Below are 17709 nucleotides of genomic sequence, written 5' to 3'. Positions count from 1 at the left end.
GCTAGGCCCTGACCGCACAGCAGCCCACGCCCATGCCTCTCGATGCTGCTACCAGCTCAGCCCTACCTACCAGTGCACCCAGCCCCACCGATAGCCCAGGCCCACTCGTCAATGACACCGGCCCCTCCCCTACCTCCAGCCGAATGGCACCGCTGCTGTTTCCACCTCCACCCAGAACCACTACCGCAGTAGTGGCCTTGGTGGCCACTAAGCCACCTCCTTCAGCCGAGAGGCGCACTCGTGCCCCTCCACCGCCAATCCCTGACCTATAAAGCCAAGGCCCTGGCCTCCCCTTTCTCCCCTTTCACACCTTGACGTGCCACCACCACACCCCGATCACTCGGTTGCCGTCTCCGGCAGCCGCGTGTCGCTACCGTGTCATGAATAAGCCTCGCTAGGTGAATGTGCGCCCGTCCAAGGCACCCCCAAGCCCTTTCCCTTCGCTTTTCATGAGCTAGAGCTCATTGGAGCTCTCTCTCTCTTTGTAGGTTGCCACCACCATCGCCATTGTGGTGAGCACTCCAGCCATGCCAAGCCCTTGGTCATGTTCATCGTCACCCTTGCTTCCCCCTGGTGCAACCCACATTGTGAGCTGAGTCCGTGAGTGCCGTTCTGGCCTCTCACCAATGAGCTCGGGCATCCAGCATGGCGCACCGCCGTGGAGCCCCACCACCGGTCCATGGTGGACCACGGGACAGAGCCCATACGTGCGGTCCATGGCCCCACCCCCACATGGTGCCGTGCCAGCACCGAGCAAACAACCACCGCTCCTTTTGCACTTAGGACCCTAGAGTTTCTAGGAATCAACCTACTGTCCACCGCAGCTTAAAAACCTTTAGATTTAGGTCCTATTTTTAGCAGCTTAGACCCTGTTCTCTCTTGTTTTTGCATCTGAGGACCAAAGAGCCTATTTTTGCTCTAAAACCCCTCTATTTTAGGTTTAATTACATTTTAGTCCTCAGATTTAGAGTATAGGCCCTTAGAAAAATATATTTAATTGCAGAAATGACCCTAAAAATGGATTTGTTCATAACTTTCTCATTTTAGGTCTGATTAGAGTGATCTTCGCATTCATGTGTTCATAGAGACTAGTAGAATAGTTTTATAAGAGTTTTTTTTCCATATGTTTCTATTGCATGGTGTAATGTTCTAATACAAATATATATTTCTTACATGTGATGATTGCATGGATATCTTGTTTGGTGATGGTTATGCGTATAGAGGGCGAGGTGTTCGAGGAACAGGAGTTTGAGGAGCAGTACTAGGATCAAGCTTGTGAGCGAGTCAAGTATAGCCTATGGTTTCCTTGTTACCCAACAATCTTTAATCACTTTATACATATGCATTTGTCTAAATTTGATATACCCTAAGGACATGCCTAGAAATACTTGATCTATATTCCATGTTACCTATGGGAGGTTTTGCATAATAGAAGGATAAGTTTTGCTACACTCAACAAAGGCTTAATTGTAATCTTGACAAATGGATATATGTAACAATGGATAAAAGATGCTTTCTATTAACTTAAAGTGGGCTGGAGTATGGGTCTTTTTATACTCCAGTTGCTCTCCATAATGACTCATACTTAAAGCGGCCACCCAGGAGGTCTGTACAACCTTGGGGATCACATGGCTCTGATCTTAGCTGTATAACTAGTTTTCTCTAGATCATTAGTGGTTATCGAAAGGTGCAAGAGGGGGGCCTAGGTTGCAGAATGGCTTCTTGCCTATCAAGATGTGTGTTGTGCTATAGTCAGGGTGTGCCAGTCTTGAAGGGTGCCTCCATTTGCCTATCTACTAGAACCTCATAGCTACTAACTTGTTAGGGTAATTAGTGAGAGGCTTTGTAGTGAAACCCTGCCTACTCACCTTAGAAGTGTGAGGGGTCGATGGGCCTCGGGCAATTGGGAATCATGACTTAGGGTGAATGTGTACACACTCTATAGAGTTTGATTAAACTGATATATTAGCCATGCTCATCGACACGAGTGGCCTAGATCCTTTTTGTATAACCAGATATGTGGTTAGATGTGAGATGTCTTAAATATTGATGTTTATAATTACTCTTCACATGGGAAAGGGTTTTCTCACTAAGTTAGTAACTTAAGCGTTAAATAAAACATGATCAACTAAAATGCTGACCGCTTTAACCCATGTCAAGCCTTTGATTCTTGCATCCCCATAGTAATACATGCTGAGCATGGTGAGCCAACACTTGTCATTTACACCAATAAAAATCCTAGATGGGTACTAGATGGTGAAGGCTATGAGGAGTTTCCTGAGGATGTCTAGGACTACTGCAGAGGGCGTACCACCAGTCGGTGTCCCCATGGGATGGATTTTTTATAGGTTTTTCTATGTATTCGCTATAATAATGTCATTGGCAATGATGTGAAAGACATGTTCATGAGATGTAATAAAGTTATAATCATTGTTCATGCTATGATATCACTTCAATTTGTATGTATATGTGGTTTGGGACTTACTAGGCCCACATATATTCACTCCATAGTTGTTTTATAAAACTAGGTGTTACAAGACTTGTCTTTCCCCGATAGCATGCTATTGCATCTCTTTTGTTCGGGTCTTGACATCGAAGCTGCCCTATACCTTGACATGACCATTGGAGGGTCATTCATACATTAAACTATGATGGAACAAAAGAAAATCCTTGCTCACATGATAGAACAACACACTTCTTCCATCATAAGAACCAAACCTCTCTAGGCCAAAGTCATGTCGAGTGTTGAGGAGTCCTCATTAGCCAAATCCAAACCCTTACCATCTGTAGATTCATCTCATGAGCCCTCACTTGAACCACGAACACCGAAGGAAAGAGTACTTCATTCTTCAGAGTTCTTTATCAAATTTGAGGATTATGGCAATACCTCGAAGATATCACTGCACCAAAAGTGCACAAAAGAAGTTTCCCCCAAAGTAGAAGCATGAAAGGAATGGTTGTTGGGAGTGAAACATTCTTCTGAAACAATTTAGATTCTTTCACTTTCCATGACCATGCCTTGTTCATTAAGAGGAACAATCATGGAAACCCTGCACAACCCCACAGTTAGGACTAGTATCATGTCAGAATTCCTAGCAAAAAACCTCTTGGGTAACATGCCGCTAGTCCCGACCAATAAACTTTTTAAAAGTTCCTCGGGGCTCATTTTTCTAGTGTTGTGGGATTGCTGAGACTGTGCCAATCATAATAAATGAAATCTTTCCATGGGAGCCTTAACGAAAAGTTGGGAGAAACTGCCTCTACCACTCCTATATGCCCAAAGATCCCTATGGTGGAGCATTTTCCTAACCATAACCCGTTTGAGGAAGTGAAGTTTATATCCCTGTTTGTTTCACCTGAACTTTCTTTTGAAATGGAATGTTCATCACCACCCTTTCTCGAACCAAAGCTTTGTCCCTCTGGCCAATCAAACGTGGTTCTCGATAGTGGTCGAGATTCAATGTTGGTTCTGCATGATTTATCTCTCAAGATTGAAAATTTTTGTACCATGGACATCATGTTTAGTACCACGTGCAACTACGAGGATCCCAACCATCTCTCCATCCTTGTTTCAAAACTTTTAAAGAGGATGGTTGTGGATGCTTTTGTTTATCACAAGTATTGCAAATCCCATAGTTACAATGTGGTACTGACCTTTGAAAGGTCCATGTTTGGTTTTGGTAATTGAGTGACAACCTAGGTGGACTAATGTTTTTAAATGTGAGATACACAGGTGATTCGTCCACAGGAACACTTGTGTGAGCAACACATGCCATGGAGGTGGAAATGGCTTGAATATGTTGCAAGGCACACATGTGATGAAGGAGCTCATTGCATATGAGACATGACATTGAGTCATGTGACTAAGGTGGAGAACAACAAGAAAAGACTATGGCTTGATGGACCGGTTGCAAGTGTGAAGGGCAAGTTGAGTGATGACTTTGCGCCGATCGACCAAGGCAATAGTGAAGTACAAGTGAGGTCAAGATCGATGAACCAATATGGTCATGTGATGATATAAAGTGGATCATATCATTTGTGATATGGTTGGTGCATGTGTTGCATCAACATTGAAGGAGATTGAATGGAATGCGCAAGGCAAAGGTATAACCTATAGGGCATCTCATTTCACTGGTCATAGGTGTGTAGAGAAGTTTATGACTGGGTTTAGGATAGATGTCTGTACTATCAAGAGGGGCAAACTTGTTTGCATATCAGCCATCTAGTGCCACTCAAGTGATCTAACTTTGCATTGTTGCTAGGATTGAGTGGCATCATGAATTGAGTGATTAACTCCTTTGAAAAATGTTTGTGAAAAAATAACACACTTGCACAAGATGGTGATCACTTGGTGGTGTTAGCACATTTGCAAAGGAGAAGAAATTGGTGAAGAAAAGGAGTTGAAAGTGCTGGTCATGGGGTGATAAGACATGTCTGGTATTTACCTAGGCGCGGGCAAGTAGACATGACTGGACACATCTGGTATTGTGATCGGACGCGTCTGGTATTTGGCCCAAACTTGAGTAGTGGTTGCAGCTATGACCGAACTTAAGGGAGTGTTCAATCGGTTGTGAACTGACACATCAAGTCATAGTCTGGACCTCTCAGTGTAGTTCTTCAATGTGATCGGACGCTCAATACTTCGACTAAACTAACGTTGAGAGTCGGGTTAGGTTAGATTAGGTGAAATGCCTAGTGGTGTGTGACCTGATGCAGGGAGTGTCCGGTCAGGAGGACCAGACGCATCTAATTGGTCCTGAGGTGCTCTGTGAGCTCTTTGGACTTGACCTAACACTGCCTCACCTGCATTCATTCATTTTCTAGCGTCGTGTCCAATCGTATCTAACAATAGGTGCAAAAAGAGCCATTGGGAGCCAACGGCTATACAAGTTTGAACGAGACACATGGCTGCAGGGCTGTGACCGAACACATCTGGTCACCATACCGGATGCGTCTGGTCACCTCATAGACTGCTCAGGATGAAGGGGGTAACGGCTATTTTAGCCCTTGGGGCTATAAAAGGAGCATGTGGACAGCCTTGGCATATGCTTGGCACCCTTGGGACTTAGTGTCCATGCTTGGGGAGTGCTAGGAGAGACTCTAACTCACTTGTGCTTGCAGGAGTGTGAATTGATTGTGTGTGAGTGATTCTAGTGCGATTGCATTGTGAGATTTCATCGAGTGGCACTAGGTGTTCGAGTTGCAAGATGGTGGTGCTTGTTACTCTTTGAGGTTGCCACCTCCTAGATGGCTTGGTGGTGAGTTCTTCATTGAAGCACACAAAGAAGATTGTGTGGTGCTTCGGAGAAGTGATTGTGAGGGGTATTGTGCTCGCCTCATGGGAGCCACGAACAGCAACACTAGTAGAGCGTGTCATTGAGCTACCCTCACTTGTGGGTAGGTTCTTGCGGTGCTGATGTGCGGGCTTGGCAGGTGATGCAGTCTCTCATTTATGGTCTTGAGCTACCCTCACTAGTAGAGCATGTCATTGAGCTTGCCGCCAAACCACCAAGTGAGCGGTTGACACAACGGGGACTAGCTTGGTGGCAACCAAGTGAACCTTAGGATAAAAATTATTGTGTCATCATCTTCCCATTGGTTTGCAATCCCCATACACAAGCTTGTATTTACTTTCATACATATTGTGCTTGTTTAGTTGCTCTTGTAATTAGTTAGCTTGTGTAGCTTGCTAGTTACCTTCTTGCTTATGTAGCATAGAAGTAGCTCCCTTGCGTGACTAATTGGCTTGAGTAGCCTTGTTAGTCACATTGCTTAGTTTGTGTAGCTAAGTAATTTGAGCTCTCTAATTTGGCTTGTGTAGCCTTGTTATTGAGCATTGCTAGTGAGCTTAGGAGCTTTGTGCTTTTGCATACTAGCATGTGTAGGTGCTCCCAGTTGCTTGAGTACTAGTTGCATAGGTTTGTGTGATCTTTCTTCTAGAATTGTTTAGGTGAGCTCTAGCTAGTCCAACAACTTAGTTGCTTAATTAGGATCTTTTATAAGGTGCTTGTGAACTTAGAGGGGTGTAGTCTTTGCTAGACTAATAGTTTTAATTCTTCATTTGTCTTGGTTAGCTAGCGCGTTTAATTTTTAGAAAGGACTATTCATCTCCCTCTAGTCTGCCATCTCGACCCTACACATGGTATCGGAGCTAGGTCTCTCATTTATGGTCTTCAACGACCTGAGAGGATGGCGAACTTTGGGCTAGATGTTAAGTGTGACACACATTTTTGATGGCACACACTTTGCACGGTGGAAACACCATATGCTTGATCATTTCCATGCAATGGGTCCAAAGGAGTGGTGGATCATTGTTGTTGGCTTTTCTCGTGATGCTTTAGATAAGAGTAATATAACCCAAGCTCAAAATGATTGCTTACAACTTGGTACACGTGCTCAATATTATCTAACATATGCTTTGCGTGAAGATATTTTTAGACATGTGTGGGACTTGGAGAGTGCTCATGATATGTGGATGGCACTCCAAGTCTTCTTCGGTGACTCCTCCACATGTGATGACGGAAAGTTCAAGAAGGAGGATGATCACAAGGAGGAGGTGCATGAGTGTGTTGAGCATAACCACAATTTGGTGATTGTGGAAGATTGCTTCACCATATGGTCAAGTGATGATGATGATGGCACTACCACAAGTTCACTTGACAAGATTGATGGTGATGTCCCAAGTGATGCAAATGATGACTCTACCTCAATCACACTTGGTGATGAAGATGGTTCATGCTTGGGCCATGATTGTGATGCCACTACAAGCCCATCCACTACACCACATTGCTTCATGTCACAAGGTGAGACCAAGGTATCTAATGTTAATGTGGTTGATCATGTTGATTCATATGATGAGCTTGTTAGTAGACTTGCTAGCATGACTATGTCTTTAGAAAATGTGAAAGCTAAAACATTGAAATTGGAAAATGAAAACTCATTTCTAAAGAATTCATGTGAAGATCATAAGCACTTACTTGATGTTCTTAAATCTTCACATGATGAGCTAAAATTTACTCCTAAGAAGCTTCTTATGTCTCATGAAGAATTATTAGAACAACATGCTTCTCTTGTTAAAATGCTTTCCAAGAAAATTAAAAATAATGAGAGCTCATCACATGGGTCAAATGATCAATCACATAATGTTGCTAACCTATGTGATGTAGGCAAGAAGCATGTATCCACCTCTTGTGATGATTTATTAGCTATGCCATGTTCTTCATAAATAGATGCTTGTTCTACTTCTATATCTTGTGAGACTAACCTTTTGAAGGAGAAGAATGAGCTTAAAAGAGAAGTGAAGAAATTGAGCAACAAGTTAAAGAGGTGCTATAACTCAAAAGTCACCTTCGAGCACATGTTGAACAACAAAAGATGCTATGGTGACATGAGTGGCATTGGCTTCAATAAAGCAAGATCAAAGGCAAGAGACGGGGCAAGAGAAGATATGAAAGAGAGATGAAGAATCAAGAATAAGAGAAGCTCTCTCATTTCATGTGCTTCAAATGACATGAAGTGGGACATCTTGGCCATGGTTGCCCAAATGAAGAAAAGCTCAAGTTGAAGAAGGAAGAAGAGAGGCTCAAGCATGTCAAGTGCTTCAAGTGTTGCACTTGGGGTCATCACACCTCAATGTGCCCAACCAAGCAATTGGTGAAGCAAAAAGAAGAGCCTCAACCAAAGCCACACAAGTTGAGCAAGAAAAGATACCCCAAGAGCAAATTGAGATCAACCATGAAGATATTGGTGACTTGATTATGAAGAAGAAGAAAACAAGAAGGGGTGGAAGAGCAAGGCATCCAATGCTTATTCAAGATGCCAAGATGATGAGCAAGAATGAAGATGAGAAGAAACATTATGCGCATATCAAGTGCTTCAAGTGTAATTATATGGGACCCTTCGCCTCAAGGTGTCCTACCAAGCTTAAGAAGAAGGCTCAGCAACTCATGAGAGGCAAGGCAATGAGAAGCAACACATGAGCAAGGGAGGAAGGACTCAATCAAAGAGAGTTTGCTACTCATGCTGGGAAAGGGGACCCATGGATAATTCATGTCCCCTAGGTAATAATTCTAAGTCCATTTCAATTGATGATAATATTATGCTTAGGAAGGATGGTTATGGTACCTCTATGGTTGCTATTGCAAAACATCCCGCTATTCATACTAAGGCTATGCCTAAGTATGTTGCCCCTAACTTGAGAGGACCCAAATTAGTTTGGGTACCATAAAAAAGTGGATGTATGTGTGTAGGTACCATGACATTGGAGAATTGATTCAATCAGCTACATATTGTTTATTATATGTTGAGTCAAGTAATGAAGCTTAGTGCATATCCAAACCCAATGCCAAGTCAAAATAAGTGAAGTCCAAGTGCTATCAACATACAAGTGCATTGAGTCAAGTTGTTGGTGATTTATTGGATATATTTGGTGGCTTGCAAATATTTGAGTTGAAGCTTGCTATAGATGATCATGAGCTATGAAGGTATACTCTTTATTAATCTAATTCATTTGGGTTCATATAAGTTGATTGAATTGGATATATATATATGCATATGTTGCTTGCTATGAGATGATTGACTAGATTAAATAATTAGTAATCAAATTTGGATTGATTTGAGTTGGATAAGTTCATGAGATGAATTTTAGTAAGTGGATTGAATGGATATATGTCTTGTGAAAGTATTCAAACAAGTTGATTTCAAGTTTGGTTTAATTGGAAGATATATAGCTCATTGTGTTGAAATCTATCATTTATTGAAAATCTGAGCTAGCTAAGATCAAGTCTGAATTCGAGTCATCCAATCTTATTGGAATGGCTTGAAATTTGGTATGCATGCTCTAGACTTATTATATCAGTTGTTGTATAAATTTCATGAGAATTTCATAAGAAATGCCTCGTTTTTGAAGTAGATTTTGTCAGCTATAGTGTAGCAGTTTTCAGCATATAGCAGTGTTGGAAGATATGAAATCTTGTAGCAATCTAGAAGTCAAATGAAGCCCAAATTTTTACATCTTCTATATGACTTAGTGAAGCACATCTTCACCAAATTTTGTGGTATTTTGATCTGTACATAGGGAGATATAGATTTTTCTTTGAAGAGTACAGAATCTGACAGAAAAGTGACATCTATTGGATTGATCAAGAGTCACTTTGATTGAAAGGTCCTCAAGCTGAAAACATGTTTATAAGTGATTGAGGCACCTAAGTTTGGTTTTGAGATGATCTAGAAGCAAGACAAGCAAAGAGTACAAGGCCATTTGATTGTGAAGTGTACTTGGCACACAATTGGTACTCAATTGAAGATCAAGACCAAGCTCAAGATGAAGATGAAGTTTAAGTTCTAGTGCTTGTTGAAGATCATTTGGTAGAAACAAAAGGACTTAAAGAAGGATTCAAGGTTGTTGACACAAAAATATGGCGATGTGATCAACACACAGCAAGTCAGAGGATCTAAGTGGAACAAGACTAGAGATCTGCTTGGCTTCAACATAGAACGAGCCGATTCTGAAAACCCAACGACGTGTGTAGCACCCTGTTTTAAGAACAAAACCAGATACACACCATATGTGAGCCTAGGAAGTCAAATCTCACATATAGCTACAAATAAGGGTAATACCAAAAGACAATGCTCAATATATAACATACTGAGTATAAAGGATATAACCTTAGATAGCAAACAGCGGAAAGACAACTCCTATCTTTGGGTGAAGACTCCAATCCACAGGGACAACTAACAGGTTGATCACAAGCCTAATTCCTCCAAACTCTAGCAATCTGGTACCTATCCGGGATTTTTTTCCAAATATGTGAAAAATAAAGCAAGCATAAGTACATGTCGTACTCAATAAATATAACATGGGGTTCATGAGGCTCAAAAGGCAGACACTAGTTTAACTACAATTAGCTTTTATTGAGTCATGATTTTACCAATAGGGTGGCAACAAAGTTATCATAAGCCCATAAACACATGATTAGATAAACATGAATAATGAATAGCATAAATAGTATTCATTAGTGAGCATCTTTATCATCAGTATCATCAGTATTCATCATCATTAACCATTAATGATCATCTATTCCATAAATGTTTCAAGGCCGCTCATGACCATGAGCACGACTGATATACTAGTTTTACACTCTGTAGAGGTTGTACACTTTCACTATGGTTCATGATTTACCCTTTTTCCCGAGGTAGCTAATCTCTTGAGAAATTTTAGGGTGTTACAAGGCCATTTAAGTTTATTCAAATTTTAGGGTGTTACAATTCTACCCCCCTTAAGAAAATCTTGTCCTCGAGATTATGATGTGCTTACTCAAACAACTGTGGGTATGTCTTTCTCAAATCATCTTCTCTTTCCCAAGTTGCCTCTGTTTCCGAATACCGGTTCCACTGAACCTTGCACATCCTAATTGTTCTGCTTCTTGTAACTTTCTCAGCTATATCCAAAATCTTAATTGGAAACTCCTCATATGTCAGATCATCCTTAACAGCAAGTTCCTCTAACGGTATTTGCTCCTCAGGCACACGCAAACACTTCTTAAGTTGAGAAACATGGAACACATCATGCACTCCTGATAAACTATCAGGCAATTCCAACTGATAGGCCACTTCTCCACGTCTCTTTAGAATTTTGAAAGGACCAACATACCTTGGTGCTAACTTTCCTTTCATGTTAAACCTTTTTACACTCCTCATTGGTGATACTTTTAAATAGACATAATCTCCTTCTTCAAATACCAAGTCTCTTCTTCGATTATCTGCATAGCTCTTCTGACGGGTTTGTGCCACTCTCAAATTCTCTCTAATCTTTCTTACCTGCTCTTCCGTGTTTCTAAGCACATCTGGTCCAAACACTTGACTTTCACCAGTTTGATTCCAAAATAAGGGTGTCCTGCACTTACGCCCATACAAAGCTTCAAACGGTGACATCTTGAGACTCTGTTGATAGCTGTTGTTGTATGAGAACTCTGCATAAGACAAACTCTTATCCAAACTAGTACCATACTGCAACGTACATGCTCTCAACATATCTTCCAAAATCTGATTAAGTCTCTCCGTCTGTCCATCAGTCTGAGGATGGTAGGCTATGCTAAAATTCAACTTTGTGCCCAGCGAAGTGTGTACCTGTTTCCAAAAATGAGAGGTGAACTGCGAACCTCTATCAGACACAATCTTCTTTGGAACACCATGCAAACTCACTATCCTTTCCATGTATAGTTCTGCTAACTTTGGTCCTCTATAAGTGGTCTTGACAGGTAAGAAGTGAGCAACTTTAGTCAAATGATCCACAATCACCCATATTGAATCATAACCTCTTTGAGTACGTGGTAACCCCACTATGAAGTCCATTCCAACTTCTTCCCACTTCCACTCAGGTATCTTCATAGGTTGCAACAATCCTGCAGGTCACTGATGCTCAGCTTTCACTCTCTGACAAGTATCACATACAGCAACATACTCAGCTACATCCTTCTTCAGACCATACCACCAATACTTCTCTTTAAGATCCAGATACATCTTAGTACTACCAGGATGGATAGAATAAGTTGAATCATGTGCTTCACGTAGAATTGCATCACGAATGGCTTTCACTTCAGGCACACAGATTCTTTTCCCGAACCATAGAGTCCCATTCTCATCTATGCTGAATCCCGGAGCTTTCCCAAGCGCTACATTACCTGCTATTTCCTTTAGCTTCTCATCCTCCAACTGACCCTTACGTATCTCAAGCTCTAGTGTAGGTGTCACTTCTATCTCCATAGCATTATAAACAATGCCAAGGTTCAAATGCTGAAGCTCTTCACATAACTCCTCTGGCACAGGCGTCATCTCAAGCTCATTGGCATATCTCTTCCTACTAAGAGCATCGGCCACCACGTTTGCCTTACCAGGATGATAGTGCACTTCTAGATCATAATCCTTGATTAGTTCCAACCAATGACGTTGTCTTAAATTCAGATCCGACTGAGTGAATATGTACATCAAACTCTTATGATCGGTAAAGATATCACTCTTATGCCCAATCAGATAGTGTCTCCAGATTTTTAATGCATGAACCATAGCCGCTAACTCCAAATCATGAGTAGGATAATTCAACTCATGTTTCCTCAGCTGTCTAGATGCATAAGCAACAACTCTACCCTCTTGCATAAGAACACATCCCAATCCTTGACGAGATGCATCACAATAGATAGAGAACTTCTTATTTAGATCAGGCAAAATCAACACTGGAGCTGTTGTCAATCGCTTCTTTAATTCTTCAAAGCCAGCTTGACACTTACTAGACCACTCAAACTTAGCATTCTTCTCTAACAGGGCTGTCATGGGTTTAGCAAGCTTGGAGAAACCTTCAATGAATCTTCGATAATAACATGCTAAACCAAGAAAGCTACGGATCTCACTTACATCAGTAGGTGGCTTCCAATTCAGTACATCCTTCACCTTGCCTGGGTCCACTGCTATACCACCATTAGAAACAACATGTCTAAGAAAAGAGACTTCTCTTAACCAGAATTCACACTTACTATGCTTAGCATATAACTTATGCTCTCTAAGCTTCTGCAGCACCAATCTCAGATGTTCAGCATGATCATCTTCAGTCTTAGAGAATACCAATATATCGTCAATGAATACTACCACAAACTTATCAAGATACTCCATAAACACCTTATTCATCATGTACATAAAGTAGGCAGGTGCATTGGTCAAACCAAACGACATGACTGTATACTCATATAACCCATACCTAGTAGTAAAAGCTGTTTTTGGTATATCAGTATTCTGAATCTTCAACTGATGATATCCAGAACATAGATCAATCTTAGAAAACACACAAGCACCTCTCAACTGATCAAACAAGTCATCAATTCTAGGCAACGGGTACTTGTTCTTGATAGTTACCTCATTAAGAGATCGATAATCCACACACATACGCTGTGTTCCATCCTTCTTGTCAACAAAGATCACAGGCGCTCCCCAAGGTGATGCACTAGGACGTATGAAACCTTTCTCTGACAATTCTTTCAATTGTTTCTTAAGTTCTTCTAATTCATTAACCCCCATTCTATATGGTCTCTTAGCTATAGGTGCAGTACCCGGTAATAATTCAATTATAAACTCAATATCATGGTCGGGTGGCATACCTGGCAAATCAACGGGGAAGACATCTGGGAATTCCTCCACAACACGATCCTGGGGATTAGCATCATCATCTAGTTGATTCACTGTAGCTGTTGGTGGTGGTTGCACTGTCACGCCAACACTGATTCGTTCTCCCTTTGGTGTTGTCACTACCACAACTCTCTCCTGACACTGAATCATAGCTCGGTGTTCTTTCATCCAATCCATACCCAGAATCACATCGATCCCAAAAGTTCTCAACATAATAGGACTGACTGTGAAGTCTACCCCCCTTAAGGTAAGACTTGCTGAAGGACAATAATGTGCAGCTGGTATTGATCCCCCCGGTGAATTTACTAGCATTTGAGTCTTCATTGCAATTAAAGGTATGCTATGTGTTCTAACAAATGCTTGAGAAATAAAAGATTGCGAAGCTCCAGAGTCAAAAAGAACATTGGCGGGGATAGAGTTGATGTTGAACGTACCCATCATAACTTCTGGTGCTCCATCCACAGTATCCGGCGCCACATGGTTCACTCTTCCAGTGTTGTACGCGGGCTTCTGATTGCTATTCTGCCTCTGAGGTATCTATTGATTCGGCTTCTGAGGGCAATGGTTAGCGTAGTGTCCCACATCTCCACACCGAAAACACCTATTGGGAGTACTAGGTGCACTGCTCTTCATCGGGGTGTTGTTGGGCGTTCCCTGGCGTGGAGTCTGATTGCCCATTTGCTGCGGTGTACGCTGGTTCCAATTCTGCTGTTGGTTCTGAGGGCGTTGTGGAAACTGACCACGGTTCCACTGACTGACTGGACCTTGGTACCTCTGCTGATTATTGTAGCGCGGGTGTGTGTTGCTTCTAGAGGCCTGTCCTTTCATCTTTCTCTTCCTGTCCCTCTCCAATCGCATATTGTCAAGTACAATGGCGCGATTCACCAACTGCTGGAAATTAGCATATGTGTTACCAGCCAACTGCAACCTGAGATCATAGTAGATTCCCTTGAGGAAGAGACGTTGCTTATCGGCATCCTCTCTCACGTCATTAGGAGCATAGCGAGCCAACTGAGCAAACTTGTCGTGATACTCACTGACAGACATAGAACCCATCCTGAGAGACCTGAATTCCTCCTGCTTGAGCTCTATCAAACCATCTGGAATATGGTGTGCCTTGAAATCCCTCACAAATTCTAGCCAAGTGATGGCAGGAGCATTGTTGGGACAAGCAGACTGATATGACTCCCACCAGGTCTGAGCTGCTCCCTGAAGCTGTCCCGATGCATACAACACCTTTTGTTGATCATCACACTGAGCGATGTTGAGTTGTTTCTCCACTGCGCGTAGCCAATCATCCGCCTCCAAGGGGTCAGCGGCATGAGAGAAAACTGGAGGATGTCCTTGCATGAATTCCCTCCGCTTGTCTCTTGGTGGTGGAGGTGCTGGTGCTCCCATAGGTTGGTTCTGAAAGAACTGCATCATGGACTGCATGAACTGTCCTTGCATCGCCAACACATCTGCTGCGGTCATGGGTGGTGGTGGGGGTGGTGGAGCATCTCTCCCACGTCCTCTATTTCCTCCATGGCCAGACATCTGCAATCCAACACGAAACATCACCAATATGGACGAGATAGGCAAATCTGAAAATTTCTGGACGTGATGCAGAATCAGGAGGTCAGAAAAACTGCCATAACTCGAGTTCCAAATATCCAATTAAGAGGATCTTTATACGGTTGGAAAGCTTAAGAAATTATCTACAACTTTCATTTAGACCATATTTTCTGATTCTGGCGTTACTTTAATCAAAAACAGGCCACAACAGAAACTGTTCTCAGATTCCAGACAGCACAGAGACTTCAGCTTGCAACAGTTATCATTTTTAATCCAGAACCGATAATGAGGTGGTTCTTGCGGCATTGGAAAGATACAGAGGTCTATTTATTCCCACAAAAATTTCATGACCATTGCTCGAACAGGTAAAAAGTTATAACCAGAACATCACAGACTGTTCCAGAAAACAGCAAGCACAGAGACAGGATAGACTAACCCAAACCATATATTATAGCACTTTTAACCTTAATATTTTTAACTAAGGAACTCGTGGACATGCCCACAAAGTTCCAGCACTCAACACAAAGATCCAAATCACACATAAATCACAATAATAATTCAGCAAGCACACCAATAGTTCACAAACACTTAAAAGACTCGAATCGACTCACGATACTAAAACGTGTCTATTACAATGGTTTCAAAAACTTAAGGGGCGGCATTCTTCTTGGTGGAGGGCTCATCTAACTTCTCAAACACCTTGGGACGGCCTAATTCAGCGTTAAGGCCATCAATCTCTTTCTGGTATTCTTTGATCATATCTTGTGCCTTCTTCAACTCTCCTTCTAACGCTCCCACCTTATTGGTAAGTTCCCGGTTTAACTCCACGGTGGCCTCAAGAGTCTTCGTTCCTTTTACCACGACCTCTATGGTCCAACTATTTTCCTTCGGAAGATAGCATGGATAATACAAAAGTCCATCGTCCTTCTTATCATCAGAGAGACGGCCACGGTAGTAGGCAAGTGCAATGGAAGCAGCATCCTCCATGCTTCTTTCCGCGGTAGCTCGACTTACACGGTGGGTGACAACTGCATCTATCCTGCGAGTATTCGGAGTCCTGATCAGCAACCGAGTATCCCAAGATGAACCAATCAGAGGGTGACTGTGCTCCGTAGTGTGATACTCCAGAGTGGCTTGCAAGTTTGGATAATAATACTCCAACATCAATGTCAGCAAGTCATGATAGAAGGCATTGTCATCCGGCTTCTTGATGCTTGACTTGTCAGTCCAACCCATGCGAGGCAGTGGCTGGAGTACTTCATCTTCATCATCGTTGGTCAAGTCAATGGCCTCCACACATGCTGGGGATTGAGCTATCGGAGTTGAAGAAGAATGGACCTCTTCTCTAACCTCAATCTTCCAGTTTTTCCTCTGGACGTCCTCTCTAGGCTCCATTGGCTCATACACAGCACGCTGTGGTTGAAAGCATCCAACGTACAAGCGGGCAGACTTGCGGTCACATGTCATCTACAGAAGTTTCAAATTAATTAGATTAGAATCAATTGATTTTATAATAGAATAAGACAAAAGAAGCACAAAAACTTAGCAAATAGCAAGATCGAGGTGGAAAGCATGAAACAAGTGAAGCAAAGGAAGCTAAAAACGACCATTCTAACTAGGCTTGCATCCTACAGTCAACAATGCTCTGATACTAATCTGTCACACCCAATTTTAAGAACAAAAGAGGATGTATAAAAGTCTTATGTGCACCCCAGGAACGGTCGCACAAATAAGTGGACAAATTGTAAATTGTACCATCACAATGTTTATTACATAACGAATAATTATTCATCACATAGTCTCACACATAGATATAATAGCTACTAAGATAACTCGCTGGCGGAAGCTCCAACAGGGACGTCAACTGGTGAACACCAAGCCTAATACTCGTCACGGTAATCTTCAATCCAATCTTGATCTGTTACCCATCCGGGATTTTTCCAATATAAAAGATAAAGCAAGGCATAAGTACATGTCGTACTTAACAAGATAACTAAGGGTTCATGAGGCTCAAATAGCTGACACTAGTTTACTGCAGTTAGCATTTAAGTCATCATCAAGTTTAGCATTTATTAACAACAAGATAGCAATAATCCCTTAACACATAATCAATGAACATGAATAATCAATATCTTAAACAATTAACATAAATGATCATCTTAACAAGTAAAAGTCATCATCTCTTATGTAAGTGTTCCAAGGCCGCTCATATCCGTGAGCACGGCTAGTATACCAGTTTGTTAACTCTGCGCAGAGGTGTACACTTTCACTGTGAGTCATGTTTTCCAAATGAGTGGGTTAATTACTCCCAAAACACCGGAAACCATATAGAGCCACCCAAGAGCTCGTCTAACCGGCCAGGGTCGCAGGGTCATCAGATATAGGAACCCCCCTTCCAATACTATAAAAGGCCGCTTCCAAAGCTAGGCTCAACAGGACAGAGGCTGTCCTATACCCAACTCGCAGACCTCTAACCAGCTAGAAAAGGGTTTCTCAAATAACTAGAGCCAGAGCCATATAGCCCTCACAGCTATACGTTAATCCCGGATAATCAGTTACAAGACAAGTCCTTCTATTGCTAAAAAGTCATCTTGTATATGTTTATAGCATATTCATTAATCAAGATTCAAGATCATGTTTTGTTGCACTAGCAATAGAACTACCCAATGCAAACCTCCCAAGGTGACAAGGTAACTGAGTGTTCAAAATCTAGGAATTCCTACCATAGGTAGCAAGGAAGACGCATGCATATGTATTTTAGTGAGCATCATGAATAGGACAACAAGGAAGGTCCTTAGCTATACTTGCCTTGATCAAAGTTCTCCTGAAAATCTTGCTGGTCTTGTTGGTCGTAGAAGTTCTCTTGTTCACCAACGTAAACCTCACCGTCTGAACTCGATCAACAACACCAAGCAGCAACATACAATCATCCGAGCAATCATACACGAGGCAAACAAATAGATTTAATTAGAACAGTACACC

The 17709-nt window shown here is 42.0% G+C and overlaps 1 protein-coding gene across 1 annotated transcript; it reads right to left on the bottom strand.

Moving 5' to 3' along the window:
- Positions 1-11409: 11409 nt before the first annotated feature.
- LOC136491700 (uncharacterized) lies at positions 11410-16122 on the bottom strand. The gene is made up of 6 exons (XM_066487960.1): positions 15427-16122; positions 13933-14766; positions 13146-13710; positions 12970-13082; positions 12670-12795; positions 11410-12561 (listed from the first exon to the last, which is right to left on the bottom strand). The coding sequence occupies exons 1-6, from the start codon at positions 16120-16122 to the stop codon at positions 11410-11412; spliced, it is 3486 nt and encodes a 1161-aa protein (XP_066344057.1).
- Between the last annotated feature and the right edge of the window lie 1587 nt (positions 16123-17709).

Source organism: Miscanthus floridulus, chromosome 11, assembly GCF_019320115.1.
Source record: "Miscanthus floridulus cultivar M001 chromosome 11, ASM1932011v1, whole genome shotgun sequence".
Classification (NCBI taxonomy): domain Eukaryota; kingdom Viridiplantae; phylum Streptophyta; class Magnoliopsida; order Poales; family Poaceae; genus Miscanthus; species Miscanthus floridulus.
The sequence above is the reverse complement of the archived record's forward strand: the minus strand, read 5'-3'. Positions and strand labels throughout refer to the sequence as shown.

What these genes read in the sequence shown, in the direction of transcription:
- LOC136491700 (XM_066487960.1), bottom strand. Translation starts at nt 16,122, where the DNA reads ATGGAGCCTAGAGAGGACGTCCAGAGGAAAAACTGGAAGATTGAGGTT. An exon ending in CTTCCCCGTTGATTTGCCAG is followed by an intron (nt 13,083 to 13,145) that starts GTATGCCACCCG and finishes CTGCACCTATAG; the next exon opens with CTAAGAGACCATATAGAATG. An exon ending in TTATGTACATGATGAATAAG is followed by an intron (nt 12,562 to 12,669) that starts GTGTTTATGGAG and finishes TTGGTGCTGCAG; the next exon opens with AAGCTTAGAGAGCATAAGTT.